The 24305-nt window shown below is 42.3% G+C and overlaps 1 protein-coding gene across 8 annotated transcripts in view; it reads left to right on the top strand.

Annotated features, from left to right (window-relative positions):
* The first annotated feature begins 1376 nt into the window (after positions 1-1376).
* The window catches only part of wnk3 (WNK lysine deficient protein kinase 3), a 42840-nt gene continuing 19911 nt past the window's right edge, over positions 1377-24305 (top strand). For 5 of the 8 annotated variants that reach the window (XM_086276366.1, XM_086276368.1, XM_086276370.1 and 2 more), the window contains exons 1-2: positions 1377-1948; positions 12766-13904. In XM_086276366.1, coding sequence (XP_086132492.1) covers positions 13185-13904 — 720 coding nt within the window. In that variant the 5' untranslated portion in view covers positions 1377-1948; positions 12766-13184. The remainder of the gene's footprint in view (positions 1949-12765; positions 13905-24305) is intronic. The other 3 variants (XM_086276369.1, XM_086276371.1, XM_086276372.1) reach the window with 3 other exon arrangements.

The following is a 24305-nucleotide window of genomic DNA, read 5'->3' as shown; positions in this document are numbered from 1 at the left end:
CTTCTATCTTTTAGAATTAGATTGGGAATTGTTTTCACTGTCACAAAAGTAGAACTAAATTTAGTGCTGGATAGAGACCGGAAAGACTTTTTGCTCTCGTGGAAATCTTGTCATTAGCGTCATACCTTGCAAGAAAAACAGTATAACATGGATGTATATGCATGCATGTGTCCATATGCAGTTAAACGAGTAGTATAAACTAATTTTTATATTCCACTATTGCATTAAAATAAACTTTGAGGTACTTGAGCATTTCTCTTTAATAGTAAGTATTTATATTAAAAGCTACTTTGCGCTTGTACTAAGGTGTGTGTTGTGGATGTGCAATATCGTACTTCTTATCTGATAGTTAGAAGTTTCTATTTTAATTTATATGGATAATGTGGTGAATTGTTACAGAACAGAGAATGAAAGCTATAGTTAAAATCAGCTTCACCTTAACCAACTAATTGCAATGAAAGCATGAATAATGTGATGCAGGCGTGTCAAAAGACTCCAATCCGACCCCAATAAAAATGTTGGAAAACACGAGAAAGGCATAAATTATGGACTTTTAACTGTATTTTCATATAAGTTTTACAGAATTATCTTTACTGATAAAGGCCAAGCGTTTGCTCATTCTTGCTACACCAAATTCATAAAGCAATACATTATTTTTTACGACAGAGATAGAAATAGAAATTTATAGAACTATCTGGGGTTTCGGGGGGGTGGGGGGCTTGACACTGTTAGTTCATACGGTTAAGGCCAACGAGTAGTGCTGACACTTTTTTTCTTTTCTTTTTTTTTTAACTATAGCAGCATTTATATATCATAAAGGGAAAAAAGCTGTCATGTTCTGTTGAAACTGTGCTTCTTTTTCTTATATAAAGACATCCTAATGATTCAAAGTGGGATGTATGTACGAGGTAACGTGAGTTAGTCATTCCTGATCTAATGTATCAAATGAAAGTATAACATGCACATGATTTATTTAGAGTTTTCAGCTTTTTAAGTTTTTATTATTTTACCTCTATTCATGCTTTTGGTTTTAAACTTCAGATTTTTAATTGAGAAATTTCTTGTAGTTCTACTGAATACTTCTTCCACGAAAAGCTAACAAACACACATATAAACATAGTGTTTGAATTAATTATTTTTTATAATAGTATATAGATTTATGCAGCCGTGTCTCTGTCAGTCACACATAATGTTTCAATTGCCTTTGCAAGACCGCTGAAAACCCTGCTTCCTCCCCTGAAACAGATTTTTTACGACGAGCATTTGAATGCATCACCATATCCACACGATAAACTGCGGGCATAAACACGCGGCGTATCGCCCTCTAGTGGCGTAGTAAGCTAACTGTCGGTTTGTGTTGGTCCTCTGGCTGATGATGAGCCCTGTGGCAAGTGAGAACTGGCAGGCGGCGCGCGCTCAGTACACGCGAGAAACTGCAGAAGGCCGTTGGACTCGTACGTTGTAAATTATGTACATAAGTTGCTGATATTTTCCGGATACACATGAATGGCGTGTTGGTCAACTTTGAGCCAACAAACCGAGCAGCGAGTGAGAAAATCTGTAGACCGACGGCAAGCATCGTCTAAACTGGATACACGTATCCCAAGTGCTCCGCGCCCGTGTCTCACACAGACCGAGGATCGACGACTCCGGTGGGGATTTTCAACCTGACAACACCGCGAGAAGCCTGTAAAATGTAAAGAGGAAAAAAAACGACAGCAACAAACGAACCCAGCGGATTTTTTATTTTTGTTTTGCCGAAGCTTTTTTATTATACATTTTTTGAGCGTGTGTAAAATATTTTTGTAGGCAGAAAGTCCAGTGTAAATCTCCTGTAAATAACACCAAGGTTTGTAGATAGATAGCCGACTATATCCAGTTTTCTGTGAGTTTGCTAGCTATTCAGTCTAAATAACGCTGGACCGACGAGCTGCGATGTTGCATTTGGGTGAGTGATGTTTGTTGTTATTTTCATTTACAGTGCAGATAGTAATTTGCGTGATTACTGGACTGTGGTGCCCCGGTGAGGTGCTGTTGTTATTTTGTCCGTCTGTTTGGGCATTAAGAGATCGCTCAGGAGGTGTTTATCATCCCGACACATAATATTCCATTTTAATTCACGCGGTGTTAAAACACTTAGTGCAGACCTGCGGGCCCTCACACACCAACAGTGAGCCCATCATTCGAGTGATTTGAAATGTGCTCAGGGCAAGTCCTGGAGGTTTGATGATTTATTTATTTATTTTTTGTGATGGTGTCAGCCGTCTCAGTCACTATGCTCTCGCCCTGTATCGTGATTGTACTCTATGTTATGCGTGGCGTTTCCAAAGTCAGCTGAGCTATCTGCTAGCCAATAGCTGTACATCATGGTGCATGCACATCCAGGCATCACTGTGTTGGTACCATGTATTTATATACCTATGAATAACATACACGAACCAGTGAGTACTGCGTGACCGGCCACATCATGGGGGCTTTAAGCAATTTGCCAATTAATGTTAAAAAATGAAAATCACCCCTGCTGTCTCCCATCAGCAGCAAAAGGTATTGATATAATATTTATAAATGTATGCATTCCCTTAACTTCACCATTGATCTATAGCAAAACAGTGGTTTTATCCAGATGAGAGTAGTAGTGGTGCATTCAAAACATTAGAGAGGGCACTTGCTAAACTCCTGAAATCAACACTATGCTGAGCTCAGAGTACTCCAGCATCCATGAAAGTTCAGTGACTGAGGGAATGGGAAGGCTCATAGGAACTCCAGGAGTGGTAAGCCAATTTAGTGACATGTAATCCTGTTTCAACTTTGGCTGATTAAGGAGCCTTTCCCACACCTGGACCATAGGAATCTCTCAGAACTGGACAGCTCTGCTCGCAAAGGGGAATGAAAGAGAACAAAAAAAAAAAAAACAGGGTTAGATAACATATTCCCTCTCTCAGTGAACAGTACTCCGTGTGTGCTACCTACACTCTACTCTCCCATGCTTGACCTGGATTGGACAAAAGTCCTTGTTGTGTTTTCAGCCTTGCGTTTCCCTAATGGGAAGAGAACAAATAATTGTGTGTTTGATCCTGGTAACCAGGATTCGATATTTTTCATTGGGCTCCAGAGAAGAAAGCAACATGTGCGGAAGCACTTGTGTAGTCGAGGTGGAGAAATAATCACTTTAGTCTCAACTTTTTTTTTTATTTTGTATTGAAATTTAAAAAGTATTTATACACGTTAAACACAGACACATCTGCCTTTATATTTTATCTGTGGCCAACAGCTGAGACCTGTGTTGTTCTAAATAGCTTCCGCTTGACATTGGGCCCATTCAAAATTTGGCCAGCAGCTCTCAGACCTTGTGTTACCTCTAGCCTGTCTCCCCATATCACTCGGCCTCCATCTCCTCTTTAACCTCCTAAGACCCGAACTCTTCCACGGCATTAATTAATAAATTAAAAATGTAAAAAAAATTAATAAATGAGAGCCACATATGAGGATATTCGTTTAAAATTTTGATAGAACAGTAGCAGTATAACGTCCTCGTAAGAGGATATCAGGCCCTTGTAGAGCAACATTGAGTATTTTGGCCTAAATAACCCAAAATGTGATGTCCACATATGTGGACGCCAGGTCCTAGGAGGTTAAATCTCTGTGGGACGAATTTGCAGTTGTGAGAATTTGGACAGATTCAAGTTGTTGTATTGGTTATGTGTGGAAAAGTTAGTGTTGCAGACGGGAAGTGGTTTTATGTGGTTAGGTTTTGATCTGCACATGAGACATATTCAATGAATCAGTCACTTAAATGCAGCCAGATTTTTTCTTGCCAATTGGATCTTCTAAACATTTCTACTAATCCCTGACTCCCTGGTACACTGTAACCGGGCTCATTCAGTCAAGAAAATCAACAAAGGGATAGTATGCAAAGTTCTGCCTCTGACTAGACTAGACACATGCAAATGACCTGATAATACACTTTGCTATAATAACTTCATGCCTAAACTGCATCTGAAACTACCAGTTTAGCCTTGGAAGTTTGATTACAAGGCATTCGTTTTGTTATTTTAAATGAAGAACGAGTTGATGGAAAAACCTTTTGCCCCGTGGTAATTGTGTCTCTGTAGTAATGCGTTATTATCATTTCCATTCCAGAGCAGCGAGCGCAATCTCCCATTTATTTGCTTAATTAACTTTTTTTGATCTACATTATGCAAATGAAAAATAAAAAATAGCGGAAAATTTCACAGTTTCTAAATCCAGTGGTAATATTTTCACATGGCCTCTTCTGTCTTATTTTAACCGTGTGAGATAACCGCTCACATGAGACCAAGAGCGAGTCCTAAGAGTCGAGACGTTGTCACGACGGGACATTTGGTGTTTATTGCTTTAAAAATGATGGGATCAATGATGAATGGAGAACTGAGCTCTGTTTATTTAAATATTTTTTAAGAATTTATTTCTGATTTTAGGCGTGCACTTAAAGTACATTTATATGTTTATGGTCCTTTACTCTGCTCTCCCTCAGCCTTCTGCACCGAGTCGGGCAGTGACACAGAACATGCCATTGGAAACTATTCCTGCGCTAATATAATCACCTCATGTTTTCAGCCTTTTCTAAACACTAAAGGTATGTCTCCACTCCTCTCCGTGCACAACTGTAGCTGCTTTTGTTGGTGCAGAAATTTAGCTATAGTCACTGCTTTCATTCACACAAACATTGGCACATATTTTATCAGGCCGCCCCCACCTTTTGTCTGTGCCAGCCCACCGCCCTCCCTTTTCGCTCTCTTGTTCTCTTTCACACACATTTTTCCCACCCCTTCTGCCCCCACCCCACCCCCACTCAACTCACTCCTTCCCTCTGCCTCTGCTGACCGCCCGCTCCCACCAACTACAATCCCTTGCTGTACCCCTCGCCACTTTATAGTCGCTCTTTTTTTTTTCTTTTTTCATCTGTATGTCCCCCTCAATTGCAAAAACATAGCCGTCTGCACTTACACGCACACACGCACACAGTCCCCTGGCTCTTCCTTTGTATGCCTGCTTAATTTTTCAGCGGCTTTTTGTTTTGAGGGATTATTCTGCTTCCCTGTGAAGTGATTTATGGAAGTTGTGCAACCGGATTGCAGCATATTTGTTGTGTTTAAAGATATATGTTTGTCTAGGACTTGTGCTTTTGTCTTTAATGAGCGTAAACACAAGTTGCACAGAGCACATTTTTCCTGTGCTTCACACGTTTAAGCATAGAGGTAAAAGTTATAAGTGAAAACAAATAGAGGCTTCAGTGGGTATTGAGAATAGAACAGAAGTCACATCACTGAAGCAAAGTTGTCACATTGATTTTTGGTGCACATTTCAATAATGATTAGGCAGCAGCAGGTGTTCTCCCATGCAGGAGCCTCACCGTAGCCTGCAGGGCAGGAGGATTGCTGCACGTCAGTTGTTTAGTTCTCATGTACTTCGGCACTGATAGAAAACTGAACAGACAACGGCTCTGACACGGGAACTTGATGCGCGCTACGCACCAGAGTCATTTTGCTGCCAAAGCAAGATGTCATAGTTTTAGCTGCAGCATTGGTTTTATTATCTTTAACTTTAGTTTACCACGCTTGCCCACACGGGCAGTTGCTTGGTCATTTGGCTGGTGTCAGGAAATTCCTTTCGGCATTCTTTCATTGAAAGGGGACATGCAGTTTGGGTGCTAGTGACAGTTTGCTTTCGATGTGTGTCTGTGTGTGTGGTTTTTGTCTGTGTATAAAAGATACAAAGAGTGCTGAAGGGACAGAGGGATAAAGTTTGTTCTAACCTGCCGTCTGATATCTGTATCGTGAGTCTATGTGGGTGTGTTTGGAAGGGAGACTGATCGGGTGTGAGAGACAGTGATGGTTGAACGTGTTTGATGTGCTGTGATAACTCTGTCCGGTATGTGGCTTTCATGGGAACTCCTTGCCCTGGGGACATGGGCAAATAAGCTCTTGCTTAAAGGGCAACTTCCCTCTCTTTATCGGCTGTTGTTTTTCCCCCTTTATGCTCCCTACATCCTGTTAGCCTTTACCTTTTTAGACTCACTGTACACTACAGTATGTCCTCTGTGGGTTACCCAAACATACCCAGTTTTCTGTAGTTTTTTTAATCACTGTGCAGCAAGTCTTCGATTAGATGCATGCTTTTTGATAGTCTATCTAGTCTATCTAGTGATAGTCCGGTACAGGGTGCAGCACTTAAATGAGTAGACGACTGAAAATGAAACAGGGTTATGGTAATTGAATCAGTTCATACTTACTAGACTCAGCTTTTTAAAGCATGAGGATTTTCTGCTCTTTTTCTTCTGTGTTTATCATTTTAAATTTGGATACAAAATAATAGGACCTCAATTTTGAATTGTAAACACATACTGTTAGCTCCATTAGTTCTTGAAACAGTGACACAGCTGTGCTTCTGTACACCAGATCAGTCAAGAAGTAATTGAAGTGCATACTTTCAGCTTTTTTTTCAAGGGGATTAAGAAAAATATTGCATTAACTGCTTAGGAATTACAGCTGTTTATATGTAGGCCGAAAAAAGAAATGAAAAACTAAGTAAGATAATGTTAGATTTAACAATTGTTTTTAATACTTGGATGAAAATCCAAGTCTGATACTTCTATCAGCATTTACATTATCTTTTTTTTTTTAATTCATATTTTTATTAAGGTTTCAAAAGCAGGCATTCACAGTATGTACATCATGTAAGCATTCTTCATACTTAGGTTATCTGCCTTAAATACTGAAATAGTATTTTAATTTACATCCAAGTCATAAGGGAAGAATACTTACAACGATAGAAGTAATTGAAACCATCACATAATCCGAAAATCAAAAAACAAAAAACAAAACTAACAAACCTAAGAAAAGAGAAAAAAAAAGAAACAAAAAACAAAAAACAAAAACAAAAAAAAAAACAAAAAAAAACACGGATGTGTTGGTATGGGGTGATCCTATAAATATATATACATACATCATAATTATTGGTTTGTAATAGTAAAATCTGGCCTATGAGGCGTGATATATTTAACCCAGTTTTCCCAATATGATGTAAATTTCTCCAGCTTGTGGTTAACAGAAGCTGTTATCTTTTCCATGTTATAAATTTCCATTGTGATTTCCATCCATGTACTTATGTTTGGGCTCTCTGGGGATAACCATTTTCTGGTGATATTCTTTTTACAGGCCACCAATAAAATATTTATTAAATGTTTATCATATTTAGGCCATTCCTGAGGTATATATCCAAAGAACATAGTCTTACTCTCGAGAGGTATTTCACGTTTAAAGATATCTTGTAAGGCATTATGTATTTCTCTCCAATAATCCCTCAAGATTGAGCAGTCCCAGAAAATATGGTAATGATTTGCACTTTGATTTCCACAGTTCCTCCAACAAGCAGGGGGGTTATCATCATAATGAGACTTCTGAGAAGGTGTTATAAAGTATCTAATTAGGCACTTCCAGCCAAATTCCCTCCACTTTTGTGAGCTGGTACACATCCACTGATATCTCCATATTGCCGTCCATTCTTCCTCTAATATTTTTATCCCTCCTTCCTTCTCCCATTTTGTTCTAATATATGAAGTCGAATGTGGTTTCAAATCCATTAGACCCTTATAGAGACATGATACAATTCTATCAATAGTTTCTGAGTTATAGCTTTTTATAAACAGTTCCATCAAGCGTGTGTTTATCATTGTTACGTTTCTCATCTTCGTGTCGGCATAGTGCCTTAACTGCAGATATCGATAGAAGTCTTCTTTTTCTAATGAAAATGTTTTTCTAAGCATGTCAAAGCTGAACAATTTTCCATCCTTCATTATACTGCACAGGGCTGTTATGCCCTTACCTGTCCAGTCCTTGAATCTAGAATCCAGTTCATTAGGTTTGAACTCTGAGTCGTAAGCACACCATTTAAGAACTGTAATATTGGTCTCGAGTTTATATTCCTTTATAATAGTTCTCCATGTTTTAAGGGTCCTTTTCACCCACATGTTATCAGTATTTTTTATATAGGTTTGTAAGTTATTGTCAGCTAGAGTTGCCTGAATAGGTATAGACAGCATTTGTTCCTCAATGGTTTTCCATTGGGCAGTGTATGATTGGTTACACCAGCATATTATTGCTCTCATCTGCGCTGCAAAATAATAATATCTGAGGTCAGGGAGGCCCCATCCTCCCTTTTGCTTAGCCAGCTGTAGTGTTTTAAGGCGAACCCTTGGTCTTTTACCTTGCCATATATATCTAGATAACATTTTATCCCACTCATTAAATTGACTTTGGTTAATCTCTATTGGTAGGGTTTGAAATAGATACAAAAATCTTGGCAATACATTCATTTTAATAGAATCAATTCTTGAATTAAAACTAAAGAAAGGAATTAAATTCCATCTTACTATATCTTCCTTTATTTTTTTGTATAAGGGTAGGTAGTTCTGTTCAAATAGTTTTGTAAGGTCTTTCGGTAAATTTATGCCTAAATATTTAAAACACTCCGTTTGCCATACCAGAGAGTAGCTACATTTTATTTCTTCTGGTGGGCTGTAGTTATATGAGAGTAGCTGGGTTTTACCTATATTAATTTTATAGCCTGATAATTGGCCGTATTGTTCAAATGACTGCATCAGCTTGGGTAAAGAATATGTTGGGTGTCCAAGGTAAATCAAAATGTCATCCGCGTAGCAAGCCAGTTTATATTGTGTCCCTTTGATAAAAATTCCCTTAATGTCCTTATTTTGCCTGATGGATTGAGCTAGTGGTTCCAAGTATAGTGCAAAAAGTAACGGTGACCGTGCACAGCCCTGTCTAGTGCCCCTTTTTAGGGTAAAACTGTTGGATAGGCATCCATTAATTTTGATCCTGGCTGTAGGATTATCATATAATGCTTGTATCGTTTTAATAATCATATCATGAAAGCCAAATTTATATAGTACCCTGTAGAGGAACTTCCAATTGACAGAGTCAAAGGCTTTTTCAGCGTCTACACTCATCACAATTGCTTTGATTTTGTGTTTTTGTATATGGTCCATAATGTGTAGTGTCTTTCGTATATTGTCCTGTGTTTGGCGTTGATGTATGAAACCTGTTTGATCATTACATATCAGTGTTGGTAGGAACTCTTCTAGCCGTTTGGCCATGATAGATGTGAAAGCATTTACATTATCAATAAACACTAGTGACCAGTTCCACTTGCAACCATACATCTCCATGCCACAACATTGCCTCTGCCATGTTTGCAAATAATGTGCTTTAGCTCATGAGCTGTTTTCTTTCTTGCTCCATACCTTTCACTCCCTTTCATTCTGGTAGAAGCTCATCTTGGTTTCATCTGTCTGTGAAACTGCTTACTTTTTCAGTTTCTTCATTATTTTTTTGTGTCGTTTTTTGCACGTTATAATGGCTGTAATTAGTAAATTACTGAGCTCCTAAACAGTAAATAAATACTTTTGCAAAATAGTCTACACTTCTGTCACATACAGCAGCAAAATTATCAAAAACAGTGTCTCTGTCCAGAAACTTATGGACCTAACTGTGTAGGGTGCCTAGTCTTGCTAAAGGGTAAGGATAAGCAAACTAGCAGCTGTCCCCACATTCTGTTCTCCCCTGTTAACTTTAAGAAGTACACTCTTGACTATTTGTCAGATTCTTCTAAACATAGCTACAGGCTGAGAGCCTCTCACCAGAAGCGTTACCTGCAGCTAGTGAATCAGAGGGAAGTGCAGGGGAGATGCTGCTGCAAACATTAGTTAATCTTCTATCAACTTAATTGAGGACTATTTGATTCAAACACTGTTGATGTTTTTCTTTTAAAAAAAGTTAAAAGTAATAATAACAAACACATTTCTTAGTAATGTCAAGTAATTAATTTTTAGAAAATACAGAAAAGGGTAATATTACAAAGCCCTTTCTGAAAAAGCTGTAAAGTTTAAATGTAAGGGACGTCCTGCAACTAATTATGTTAATTAGATCAGTAACATGATTGGAGTATAAAAAAAAGAAGTTTACCAATCTACAAAAATAAAAATAATAATACTAAAAATCACATCTGAAAATTGTGGAACAATTTCTGAATACCGGTAATGTTCCTCAATGTAAAATTTTGAATATTTTGTCATTATCTCATCATCTATAGCAGCGGTCCCCAACCTTTTTTGCGCCACGGACCGGTTTATGCCCAACAATATTTTCACGGCCGGCCTTTAAGGTGTCGCGGATAAATACAACAAAATGAAAGTAGTACCGGTACCGAAAAAAAGAAGATTTATTCATAACACACGTGAAAAGACCCAGGAAAACCGAGTTAACGGTAAAAACGATAACAAAATAACGCTGAAAACCGATAAAAAAACTGAAAACCACACATTTCACACCTGAGCCTCAACTCTCGCGGCCCGGTACCAAACGACTCACGGACCGGTACCGGTCCGAGGCCCGGGGGTTGGGGACCGCTGATCTATGGTACATAATATCACCAACAGATCTGTAGAAATCAATGCTCAAGGAACAAGGCCAAAAAGTCAATGTTTCATGCTCATGATCTTCAAAAAGATCATGAGCATGTTTTAAATGCATTCTGTTATGGAAACCACTCAATTGGCTCAGAAACACTGCCAGAAATGGTACATGAATACTGTGCCATCCACAAATGTGGGTTAAATCTGTGCCATGCAAAGAAGACCCAGGACTGTTAGAATCCTATATCAGACAAGAATGGTACAAAATTGCTCTCCTCTAAGTCCAGTCTCCTCAGTTCAGAGATGTTTACAGACTGTTGTTGGTCTTGTCCCAACTCTTTTGAGATGTGTTGTTACCATCAAATTCAAACTTATATGTTTTCTGTGTTTTGCTACAAATAGAATATGGGTTTACGGCATTGCAGTCTATGTACATTTTATATAACGTCCCAACTGGAATTTGGGTTGTAGAATAGCCTTATATTTATTATTAACAACTGGCTAGTAGCTGCTGGACTTTGGAAAGAGAAAAAAGAACCCTCACTTGAGTGGTGCTGCTGATCGATCCATTTTCTTTATTACTTAATCTGTTTAATTGGAGAAGTGCAAGAAAAAAGACAGATGGAAGTATTTCATTTGGTGGATATTTGAATATTTTATTCATCAATCGGATTCCTAGAAAACAGCCTAAATAACAACATATTACATCACATTTGAAGGTTATTATTTGATGATTTTTTACAATGTTTGTTTTCTTTCGTTATAGTATTTGGGTGTGTCTTGCTTAATGCTGATGATGGCTTCTCTCTTAGCTTACGTATCTGTTCCTTGGAAATGTTGCTAAACTTGAATTGCTTGTTCTTCGGGAGCTTAGGCAGTTAGTCAACAGACAGTGTATTGCGCATTAGTTTGACTGACAGCTACTAGCATTGCACTTCAGACTCACTGCGTTTGAGCCTGGAGACACAATAGGCTTGATGTGAGTGTTAATGTCATTGTAATAAAAGAGATAATGGCTGTTGTGAGCTTCCAGATGATTCCCCTGTGGTAACCGTGGGCTTTGTTCGAGCTTAAAGACAAGTTCAGATTTGCTACTGTGACATTTCAGGGTCTGAGGCCGGCTGCTTCGGTGGGTTTCTTCATAGCCAAGTCGCTGTAACCACAGATTGTTTGGGTGCATAATTGCAGTAGGTTTCACATGTTCACTTTCAAATTAATATGTGTGAAGGTGTAAACTTATATTTGTTAATATCCTGAATTGGACTGCACTTCCTATTCACTACATTCCCATAACAATCCTTGTCTACGGCTGTTGTTGGTATCCATTAGTATGCTTCCTGTAACTTCAAATGCTTAGTCATAAGGTGACTTTGGGCCTTATTGCAACTTTTATTAGTAGTTAAACCCTGGCTCTAAGATGCACTCTCCAAAGTAACTCCAGGCTATGAGCCACTTAGAGATCATTTGCTGTAAGAAGGCAGGGGAGATACAATACCATGGGACAGGTGGGGAGTGATAGAGGAGAAGTGAAGATAAAGATGCCACTGGAAAGCTGCCCACTTCTGTCCACACAATGACACAAAAATCACCAAAAAAACCTAACAGCAATCTGGTACTTTTTATAGGAAGATCACTATTTCAGAAGAAACTTGCTTTGTTCACTTCTGCCTCACTTTACCTAAGGGCCAGTCAGTAGTTTCAAAAGATTACACTGCTTTAAATGGTTCCCAGGGTATGAGTAATACTGTAGTGGTGATAATCATAATCACAGTTGTGTAATCTTATGAGGCTTTTGTTGCATATGTGTGATAGTATCTCTCATACAGTTCAACAATCCCTCTGAGTATGAATTATTCACACTCAACCGAACTGGCCCATAGTTCATCATCCATTTTTAATGGTTGGGATTGTATACTCCTAACTGCAGCTTTCTGTTCGCTAATGGAGCTGTTGAGCACAACTTCAGACGCTAGACTCTGGTAAACATGTGATTGACGATTGATGAAACCATGTGTGATCACTGACCAGGCTCACGGGATATTCTTCAGAGACTCTTTCGGTTTAATTGTACACAAATGAGGCGTTTGTTGTGTTAAAATTACAGATGAAAATGTTTCTTTCTTAAGGTTCACCCTCTATGTGATTATGATGATATCTTGAAGTCATTCTTTCCATCCATTCACACTGGGCTGTTGGGGCTATTCCAAGTGTATCTTATTAAATATAAATAATGTACCAGTGTTTTTCTCAACAGATTTAAATATGTCAATCGACTGTGTTTTGTTTTTGTCTTGCAGGTTTACTTGAAGATTTCCGCATCAGAGTTTGAAATAATAACAGCGCTGCTTACCCCAGCTGGCTTGAAGAAAACCCTCCTGGTTTCCTGTGTTTGTTTGAGCCCTGAGATGTCTGATTCTTTCTGATTAGCACCAAACAAGTCGCTCCTGAAGAAAATGTAGGCAATGTTGAGAAGGAAAGTGAAGATAGAAACATCTCACCCTGCTTCTGTGCTTCTGTAAAGCAGCAGAGTAAAAGAGTCCGAGGAAGACGACGGAGGAAAAGAGTGACAGAGTGACCCGTTTGATCAAGGACAGCAGTCTCTTAACACGTTAAAAGAAGTGAGAGGGTGACCACAGAAAAAGAGAGAGACGGGGACTGACGGAGGAACAAAGGTTTGGAGGAGGAGGTCTAGCAGGGGTGGGAAAGCCCATTCCCCATGGCTACTGACCCAGGAGAGCCCGCAGGCACCGAGGATTCCTCGGAGAAACCTGATGGACAGAAGGAGGAGGACCCGGAGTGGGAGGGCAGGGTCGACCAACAAAGGGAGAGGACAGACAGCACCCCTATGGACTCATCCTCCTCCCAGACAGAAGCAGGGAGAGCAGCAACAGAAGAAGATGGAGGAATCAGAGGAGGCGGTGGTGGAGGAGAAGCCTCCCAGGAGGAGACCGTACTCAGACCTATTTCATTCTCCACACCCTCCCTACCCATCGATACAGGTCAGAAACGACTAAGAAGGGAGAAGCGCTTCTTCAGGAAGAGTGTGGAGATTTGTGAGGAAGACGATGAGGTGGATGTACCCACCTTGGCATCACATAGTGCCCCCCACCTGGAGCTGCGCTCATCAGACTCAGTCTTTAGTAGTAGTCCTCAGCAGCATGGGGTTGCTTCATCCTGTGCAACCTTGGGACATGAACCGTCTTGCACCAGCTCAGTCCATGAGCCTGGGAAAGATGCTCCTTCATCTGCACCTGTACCGAGGGGGAAGGAGAGGGACCGAGAACAGGAAGAGGAGGCAGAGATGAAAGCTGTTGCTACCTCTCCTGGAGGAAGGTTCCTCAAATTTGACATAGAACTAGGCAGAGGAGCCTTCAAGACCGTCTATAAAGGCCTAGACACCGAGACTTGGGTGGAGGTGGCTTGGTGTGAACTTCAGGTAAGACAGTCTGTTTTCTGCTTTTTTAAAAATTATTATAATCAGTGCACTTAAAGAACACAATGCCGTAGGTTTACTGGTAATACTTATACTTTATTTATCCACTTCAGAATTTAAACACAGTATTACTGTTGTAAAATGAACAGAGATCTGGAAATCTCAGCACGTAGTCTGCTTCCTATTCAGACTGTGTGACTGCAGTTCCGTGGAGACTGAGGTGAAAACGAGGAGCATCACTTGTAGCTGAGTGACAGCACACAGTGAAAGTGGAGGCATTGCCTTTTCTAGGACTGTATGAATAATAGAATAGACTGTCAGCATATCTTCTTGTTGTGATAGGTGTCCTATCAGAAAGACTATGCCATGTATTTACCTGAATTGTATGAAGGCGATTATTGTTTTTCAGGTTTGTATCAATGCTTGTTGTTCAAGGTTCTTTATTTGTATAACTATGCATGTGACAAATAAAGAACCTTGAACCTTGTAGGTGTAGTAATCAGGAAAGAAACAAATAACAGCACACATTGTCATGAATCGCTGTGCGGCAGGCGGGAGTTGGACCCAAAATGCAGGACTCACAGACTCGAGGGAATGAACTCAAAACACAGCTTTATTTGCCGGTAGAACAAACATACAAACTAAACTAAACTGGGAAGCCACAAACTAAGAACTTACAGCGAGACACAGGGAGATCCACACACAGCATGAGGGACGACGTCACGCCGAACAGAGGGAGACGCAGACAGAAATACACAGAGGGTTAACGAGGAAAGTGGGAACACACGGGGAACACAGGTGACACTGATAATCATAACGAGACAGGGCGGGGTGAACTGAACATGACATGTACAGGCGTGAGAGTCACAAAGTAAACAGGAAGTGCACAGAGGTTCAGACAGGAGGAGAGAGAGCACGGGGAAAACACAGACATAACGGGCTGGGGAAACATGAAACAACCACAAAGGGAGACGAGGGCTCATAAATACACAGGGCACACAGGGGGGGAGAGAGAGCACGGGGAGAACTTGGACATAATGGGCAGGGGAAACATGGAATAAAACATAAGGAGAGACGAGGGCTCACAGATACACAGAGGGGCACACAGGGGGTAAAAGCCATGAAGGGAAAACACTTAGGGAACAACACAACAGGGCAACTCAGAAAACATGGCCTAAATAAGGAACAAAATACAAACATACAAGAAAACTAAGAACACTGGGCCAACATGGCCCAGGACCATGACAGTACCCCCCCCTCAAGGGCTGGCTCCCGACAGCCCAAACCCGAAAAAACAAAAACAGAAAACAACCCACCCAGGGCGGGAGGCGGGGGACCAGGACGGAGGGACCAGAACGGGAAACAAAAACAAACAACAGAAAACACAGGAGCACATGACTATAGTCCAAATAAGGTTCAGGGGGCCGACCCAGAGCCCACAGGCACAAGAGTTCACGGGTCACACGGTCGGGGGGCCGACCAGGTGGGTGGCACAGGTGACAGAGCTGGTCCGGAGGCCGGCCGTGCGGAAGGCAGCGGCGATGGCGAAGGGGGGGACGACGACGGAGCAGTTCAGGGGGCCGACCGTGCGGAAGGCAGCGGCGGCGGCGAAGGAGACGACGGAGACGACGGAGCAGTTCAGGGGCCCGACCGCGCGGAAGGCAGCGGTGGCCCTCCAGTCTCAGTCGTGCTGGCCATGGCCTGGTGGGCACAGGACCAGACGAGGCAGGACCAGACGAGGCAGGACCAGACGGCGGCGATGCGGGGGCCGGACCAGGCGAAGCACAGGCTGAGGCTGGACCAGACGAGGACGAAGACTCGGGGGCCGGACCAGGCGAAGCACAGGCTGAGGCCGGACCAGACGAGGACGAAGACTCGGAGGCCAGACCAGACGAGGACGAAGACTCGGAGGCCGGACCAGACGAGGACGAAGACTCGGAGGCCGGACCAGACGAGGACGAAGACTCGGAGGCCGGACCAGACGAGGACGAAGACTCGGAGGCTGGACCAGGCGGAGCTGCAGAGGCTGAGGCTGGACCAGGCGTAGCAGAAGCACAGGCAGAGGCTGGCCCAGGCGTAGCAGAAGCACAGGCGGATGCAGCCGGACCAGGCGATGACGAAGACTCGGATGCAGCCGGACCAGGCGACGACGAGGAGGTCGCAGGTGGCGGCTGGACAGGCTCCTCGGGCCCTCCAGCTGATGCGGCGTGAGGCTGAACGGGCCCCTCGGACCCTCCAGCGGAGACAGGAGGCTGAACAGGCCCCTCGGACCCTCCAGCGGAGACAGGAGGCTGAACGGGCCCCTCGGGCCCTCCAGCGGAGACGGGTGGCTGAACGGGCTCCTCGGGCCCTCCAGCAGAGACGGGTGGCTGAACGGGCTCCTCGGGCCCTCCAGCGGAGACAGGTGGCTGAACGGGCTCAACGTTAAGCTGGCTAGAAAACTGCACTGCTACGGGGAACTGGGCCAAAGGTTCAGGTGCGAGCTGAGCTGCTGGACACACGGGGACCTGAGCTGCTGGACACACGGGGACCTGAGCTGCTGGACACACGGGGACCTGAGCTGCTAACGGTGGAGAAGTAAACGACTGCACAGGGGACTGAACTGATGTCTGTAGTAACGGTGGTGGTGAGAGTGGAGTAGGTGGTGGAGTTAATGACTTCACAGGGGAATGAACTAGAGGTAGTGACGGTTGTGGTGCTGGTGGTTGAGTGGGTGACTGTGCTAAAGGAGGCTGCACTGGGGACACTGGAGACTGCACTGGGGACACTGGAGACCGCACTGGGGACACTGGAGACCGCACTGGGGACACTGGAGACCGCACTGGGGAAAGCAGAGCTGCAGGAGACTGCGCTAGAGACTGCAGTGATGGTTGTAGTGGAGGTGTGACGGGTGGAGGAGTGGCTGAAGTGGCTGCGGGTCGGGCGGCTAGTGGCTCAGCTACAGAGCATATTAACGGCAGGGCTATGGGTTGAATGTCTGACTGAGTAGCAGCCTGAATGGCTGGGTGTAGTGATGGTGGTGGTGGAAGGGAAACAGGTGGTAGTGTGGATGACAGAACTAAGGGCGACTGAGTGGCAGACCGAACTGATGACTGAAGCGATGGTAGAGGTGAAAATGGAGCGTGTGGTGGAGTTAATGGCTGTGCTAGCGGGGACACAGGAGACGCAGCTTGTAGCTGGGCAGCTAAGAGAGCGTCAGGAGGCTGGGCAGCTGATAAACTGTTCACATTACCGTCCGTAGCACAAAACACAACCCCTGAACGAATAGTCCCACGGTTCGACACAGAAAAAGAGTCCTTATTCACCACAGCCGGCGATGTAAAAGTCCGAACGTCCGGCTGTGGGGTGGCGCGCCCGCGGCGTGATCGACGCTTCTTCCCCGCAGATAGCTCCAAAGGGCCGGGCAAAACCTCATCCGGCCGGTGAAACTGACGCGGCTGCTCCAGGGTGGCTGTTGTCTGTTGCTGCTGGGCCAAGTCTGATATTTCCCGAGTTCGCGCCGCCTCCCGGGCTTCATTCAAATTGGCCAATAAGTCCAAACATCCTCTGACCTGGCGGAGATGAGAATTTCCTTTGAGGATTGCTTCGATAGCATTTATCCCCACAATCTTTGCCCTTGTATTGGAAGTGTGGGTTATCCACTCGACTAGGCGTTGGACACGTATCAGATCGCTCTCCCCGGGTAAGTCTGCTGGGTCCATGTTGTGGTGACGTCGTACTGTCATGAATCGCTGTGCGGCAGGCGGGAGTTGGACCCAAAATGCAGGACTCACAGACTCGAGGGAATGAACTCAAAACACAGCTTTATTTGCCGGTAGAACAAACATACAAACTAAACTAAACTGGGAAGCCACAAACTAAGAACTTACAGGGAGATCCACACACAGCATGAGGGACGACGTCACGCCGAACAGAGGGAGACGCAGACAGAAATACACAGAGGGTTAACGAGGAAAGTGGGAACACACGGGGAACACAGGTGACACTGATAATCATAACGAGACAGGGCGGGGTGAACTGAACATGACATGTACAGGCGTGAGAGTCACAAAGTAAACAGGAAGTGCACAGAGGTTCAGACAGGAGGAGAGAGAGCACGGGGAAAACACAGACATAACGGGCTGGGGAAACATGAAACAACCACAAAGGGAGACGAGGGCTCATAATGTCATGTCATAAATGTCGAATTATTATAAATGTTTAATATGGCTCCTCTGTCAAAGCCTTTACACGCTGTAGCCCACCAAACGTAATTATGTGGAGAAGTAATGGGAAACATTGTTATATGGTGTGAATATTAAATATGGTGGGAGGCAGCCTCGTGGAGGAGCAAAGAAATGCATCCCTCTGACTCTTAGCCTCACAATAGACAGCAGTGTTACAGTTAGCCATCTGATCTGACTGCTGGCTTTGTGTGAGGAAAGTCAGTCATGTGTTTGGTTTGGAGCTAATTCCAAAACAAGAGTCTTGGCTAATCCTTGAGATCAGGCTCTTTCTGTTGGACTAACAAGCAGCAGGAATGCCCTCATCACCTTTTCTCGTATTACTCCCAACACTTACTGAAACAGGTTCATATCAGCAGTTGTTCAGAGCTACTTAAATAATCGACTTGCCCTTTTTTGGGGGAAATTTACAGAGCTTGCAAAGGTAGCATGTTTCACCTGCGGTATCAATGTTAGAATTGTGTTTTGCCACCAGACAGTTTTTTGTCATGACATCAGCAACAACATTTTTGTGATCATTTTTTGAAGATGAAAAGCCATCAGTGTTAAACTTCACCCATCCAGTCCTACTGAGAACAGCAAGTTTTGGGGGTAATTGTTATAAAACAGGCTGCTTCAATCCAAAATTATTAAGTCATTTGAGAAGATAATAGATAATTTACTGTATAATTAGATTTTGTATTACAAACAGATAGTGAATTGAGAAAAACAAACAGACTGTAATTCTGACACACAGAGCAACAGCTAGGAGAAGGGAAAAAGGCAGCGTGTGAGAAAGAAAAGTGACAGACACAGGAGGTGATCGTGAAGGGAAGAGAAGGAAAGACAGAGGGGGACACAATGAGCCAAACACAGGATTACCATGGCATCCCTCCCAGTGAGCAGCCATGTAGCTAATGCTAAGCTACCATACGCAGGGAGACACATGAACACACACAAACGTGCACATACACAGAGGCCTGGTCACACGCCTATAGATGCATCCAGTGCAACATTCAGTGCAACATTCTAGTCACTCGGTGCACATGATCTGACCCATTTACTCTAAATCACCAAAGTCTACTCATGGTTTCAATGTTTTCAGGTTGCCATTGACTAGACAAAAGTGATCATAATAATAATGACTTAAAGCCGTGATGGCAATGAAAAAGCACAGGACAGGATGATAAATGACTTGTACATGACTAGCCAGTACACTGTTTGATGCTGTCCACTTTACTGTGAGACTGCAGCCTGGGAGCACCAGACTCCTGTCCTCCTGTGACCATAAAGAAAGGGAAGCCGGGGGATTAGCTGTCCAAATGCAGCTTGAATGAGTGGGTAATTAAAGTTCACAGTGTGGACACCATCCCTCTTCTTTCCTTCCCTTTCCCAGGGAATTCCACACCTCACAGAGCAGAGCTATACATCAACCTTGCTATTGCTTCAGTCGTATATTGCCATCCATACAGGGGAATGTGTTTGTTTGAATCCCATAACTGGGAGCTGTTGCCCTCTTGTCTGTCTGTGTCAACATATCACTGTATGTGTCTGCCTGTCACCCTCCCTCTCTCTTTCTCTCTCACCCCACTTTCCCCCTGCACCCATACTCTCCCCCATCACTTTTTTGTCTGTTTGAGTGAGCATGCAGAGTGATCCAGGGAGTTAATTACAGTGGGTGCCTGTCAGGCTGGAACAAAAATCCTGCACAGACAGCATAACTCGGGAGGCAGAAACCAGACTGGTTCAACCCAGTCATCCCAGACAGGTCCAGCACACCCCAGGCCAGTTACATTCACAAGACTAGAAGCATTTAGTACTGAGTTTAACAATAGTCACCACTTTGGGTTTGGTGATTTTACTTGTTTTGTTTCAGAGAATTTTAGCTCCATATCAAAAGGTAAATGTCAGTGTAGGCACTCAGTAAGGGAATGACTTAAAGATTTGAGTTAACTGATTTGGGTTTTGTTTTTTTTTTGTTTGTTTGGTTTTTTTTTGTTTTTTTTATTATATTTTATTTTGGGGTTTTTTCTGTTGTTGTTTGTTGGTTGTTTTGTTTGTTTTAGTGTTGTGAAATGTTAAAAACAAATAAAGACTTCAATTATAAAAAAAAAAAAAAAAAAGGTAAATGTCAGCTTAGGAGGCTGCCTTCTCCAAACACTGTACCATGTGTGCTGGCTTGGTAAAGACTGCATGCAGTCAAGTCTGACAGTTTGGAAGTGATAAGAGAACACATTTGGATTTTTTTTGTTAACTGTCATATTGTATATGTTCTATTAAAAACTGTCAATTTTGCAGTGATCAAAGTATCTTAGTGAACGTCAACATGCTCATTGACTTGCAAAAGGTGTTTATTCTGGATATACTTCTTTGGGTTGGTCTGATACGACAACAATAAAAACAATAAAGGGAGGAGTCGGGATTGTGTTTGTTGTTTCTCATTGTGAAAGACCAGTCTGATCAGGAAAAGCAAAGACGTAGTAATGATGGGTGACTAAAATTAGTTCAGGCTAAATCAAATAGACTACAGCTGAACTGACTAGACCGATTGGATCAATCTAATCAAACTGGCCAGGCACATATTTGCTGGGTCTCTGATAGCTGACAAGTGTCCCTGGGGCTGTATCCTCCCCCCAGAGTCTTTATTACCTAACCAGCAACCAGAGATTCAGTTGCTATTGATTGCTGGAAACATTGACCGCATAACACTACCATTAACTGTATAGCTTGATTAGAAATCAATAAAAGGTTAGCACTGGTGATCCATTTTTTATGGTATGATAATTGTCAAAGGCAGCCCATTGAAAAAAATCTGTTTGGTCAGATAGCAGTCAGTTGTCACACCATTTCATCTGAAGAGTAGGTTTCTGGTTTGACAACATGTCGAACCAGAAATCTGTGAAGAATGTGGGACTAGCAAAAAGTTTGGTTTGTTTTGAAAACAAAAACGTAGACACATAGTATAAAAGTATAGTCTCTACCACTCCACAACAGTAGTACTACAGTAAAACAAGAAACAATTGAACACATTTCTTGTAGTGGTAAAGGCCTGCGTGTTGGCTAAAGGCTTCTATAGATCTTTGTAAACCTGGCCCACTGACCTGGAGTCTTAATCTGGTATGCAGGCAACCCTTTTGCAGCAATCTGTCTTGTTAGTTTGGGCTGTTGGAGCTTAGAGTAATCTAATCTTAGCCATCCACCACCTTAAAACGCTAACTGCAGAACAAGATACGGTGCATGCACCCTGATAAATGTATAAATATACACCTTCAGTATGAATAACGCTCCTCGGATAGTGCTCCAAATTAGTCCCCTTTATCCTGCTATAGCCATCTCAGATAAGAATGTAACCCCAGTGTAATATACGTATATGTGATACCTATACAGTGCTTGCCAAAATAGATGGTTTAAGACTCACATGGTGCATTCATGATCCCAGCTTCATGCCGTCGACTTATGTACTTTGTAAGCTATATCCTTCCCATTTACCCTGGTGTTTTATGAGGCTACTTAATAACCCGCGGCTTGACCTTCTGCTCTACCAGATGTCTGATCCAAAAAAAATCTCACGGTGCACATGGTGCTTAGATCTTATTCTGTTTACTGATTTATAGTACTGAAGTCCCTGCCACAGATGCACCATGTAAAAAAATACATGATGTTGAAAGTTTTAACAAAATAAGAGGAGCATTACAAAGTATTACATACTTAAATATTTTGTGCAGTAACTATGGCCAAAATCAGTCATTATAATGCAGGGTGAAATAATTACTTCACATGTCTGAGATTCTACAATTACCATTGTGGGCCCATCTATGACACACTTTAAGTAAAAACTGAATATCAAAATATTTCTGAAAGAGAAAGGTTCCTCCTTTTAGGGATCACCACAGTGGATCAACTGCCTCTGTCTCACCCCATTCCTAGCATCCTTCTCTGTAACACCATCCGTTATCCAGTATATCTACTATCCTTCCTCTGCACATGTCCAAACCCTCTCAGCTTTACTTCTCTAACTGCTTAACCAGAGTTATCCAGAGTTACTGCTGTCTTTTTGGTAGTTCCACAATCTTCAAATCATACATCATACATAGAAGACTGACACTAGGAGTACAATAGGTTTCTGGCCTCTCCCATTTATTTACACAGTATATGTGTAAATGTCGAATTTTTATGATTTCTCTATTTGAAAGCAGAAATGTGGAACTGTCTGTGTGTTTATGTTGCTTTGTCATTTAATTGATGGTTAACAAATTGCTTTGCAACTGTTTTTCTTTCCCTCTGGTGTCTATTTTGTCATTTTGTTTGCAAACTCCATGTCTGCAAATTGCTGTTTTACCAATGCATTATTTGTACTGTCATATCTATCCATTTATATTTTTGACCATTAATCTAATTCAGCATCTCAGGGTGGTGGAAGAAAGGGCAGCATTCACCTTGGGCACAATGTCACTGCATCACCGTCCCAACACCGAGTGATAGACAGCCCTTCACACCAATAACCGATTTATAATCACCAATTAATCTAACAATATCAGACTTTTGTGATCTTTTGGCTTATTAATAATACAGTTAGAGGGATTTCTTCATTGATGCTGTGCCTCCATTTATGAGAATATTAGTGTGAATGTGTGAGCTGGTTCACAGTGGGCAGCAGGCTTGTGTGAGTACGTCTAGACAGATATTAACTGAACTCTTAATAACCTTTGCTGACCCTAAGGGTGGCTGATGATGCAATGCTCTGTGGGGAGACAAAATAGACGCTGAGGAGGCAACAGACACAGTCACACTGTTTCACAGTGTGCCAGACAATGAGGTAGACTGGAGCTCTGAACGAGGACACAGACAGTACTCCCTGACAAAATACAGCACAGCGTGAGCACACGCGAAAATATGAGAACAGGTAGAAGCAGGCAGCATTGAGACTCACATTTGCATAAGAATGCTCAAACATAGTAACATGACAGACTTAGTAGTAAAGGCAGGAAGGTGTAAGGGCAAGGCTATTCTGAGGAACTAATTCTTAGTGAGTGCAAAAAGGAGCAGCTTTTTTGTTGATGCTTCTTCTCCGTTGAGAGGGGAGGGTGAAGAGATTGCTTAATATTTCCAGAAAAGGACACCAAACCAGCATCAACACAGAGAGCAAAAGTGCTCTGAAAAGATAAGTACAGAGCTTTTAGTGTAGGCAGAAAAATGTATATCAATATATAACGTGACAGAAGGCTGCATATCGACATTACATGAAAATCTGTTGATCTGTGTCCAAATATCTGCAGTACTCCACCTTCCTGTGGGGAGGCGGGGTTTGTGGGGAAAAAAGCAAGCTTAACATCAATGAAATCGATTAGTGGAAACCAAGTGTTATGATGACTTCTATTTATAGTGAGGTCTGTTTGTGACACAGTAGTGGCTGCCACCCAATCCCCATTGATAATAAGTGAAACATACTGTATTGTTTTGTTTTTATTTCTTCGTAAGTTCTTTGCATAAATGGCATAAAATTAGATTTTTTTAATAATACAAAACCATGACACGTAACTTTCCTGTTAAACCTGTGATAATTCCCTGAAATAGCAGGTCCCTAGGTTAATAAAGCTCAAATGACCGCATACCTGAAAAGATGGATTTGTATACATGGATATAGCAACAGTTGTTAATGACAGAGTCTAAAAATACACACTCACTTAGTGGAGCCAGCAAAGTCATCTCTCACTGTGAAATGCTTTAATTGACAGTTTTATGTGACTCTTAATAAATTCTCAAATCACTATCACAACATAGCATATTCTGAAACATTTTTCCCACCTGCTGGGAAATTCATGTTCGTGTATTTTCTATGTGAATAGAGTACAGCAAATTATATTAATTAAAGTGTTAGTATTTTAAGAAAAAGCAGTATAATGTCTGGAAATGTAAAAAGAAGAAAACAAACATGCTTTATATATTCACAACAGAAGAAAAAACCTTATGCGATCAATCTTAGGGATTGCAAAAGACTATATACCAGTGTGTAACTGAGGGATTAGTCAGTGCTATCTCTGTTCCTATAGGAAGCTGCTTGTGCCAGTGAACTGTATTTCTGCAACAGCCATTCTGTCCGCCATACTAGGGATGTGTGGCAGATGCAGTAGAAATGTGTTTTATAAAGCCAGTGACTGGGTGTTGTCTTTGCAGAGCTACATCTATATGCTGCTAGCACCAT

The sequence above is a fragment of the Aulonocara sp. 'chitande type north' Nkhata Bay genome, linkage group LG20 (assembly GCF_057382095.1).
Source record: "Aulonocara sp. 'chitande type north' Nkhata Bay isolate Kocher_YH1m ecotype deep benthic linkage group LG20, A_spYH_male_GT1.1, whole genome shotgun sequence".
NCBI lineage: Eukaryota > Metazoa > Chordata > Actinopteri > Cichliformes > Cichlidae > Aulonocara > Aulonocara sp. 'chitande type north' Nkhata Bay.
The sequence above is the reverse complement of the archived record's forward strand: the minus strand, read 5'-3'. Positions and strand labels throughout refer to the sequence as shown.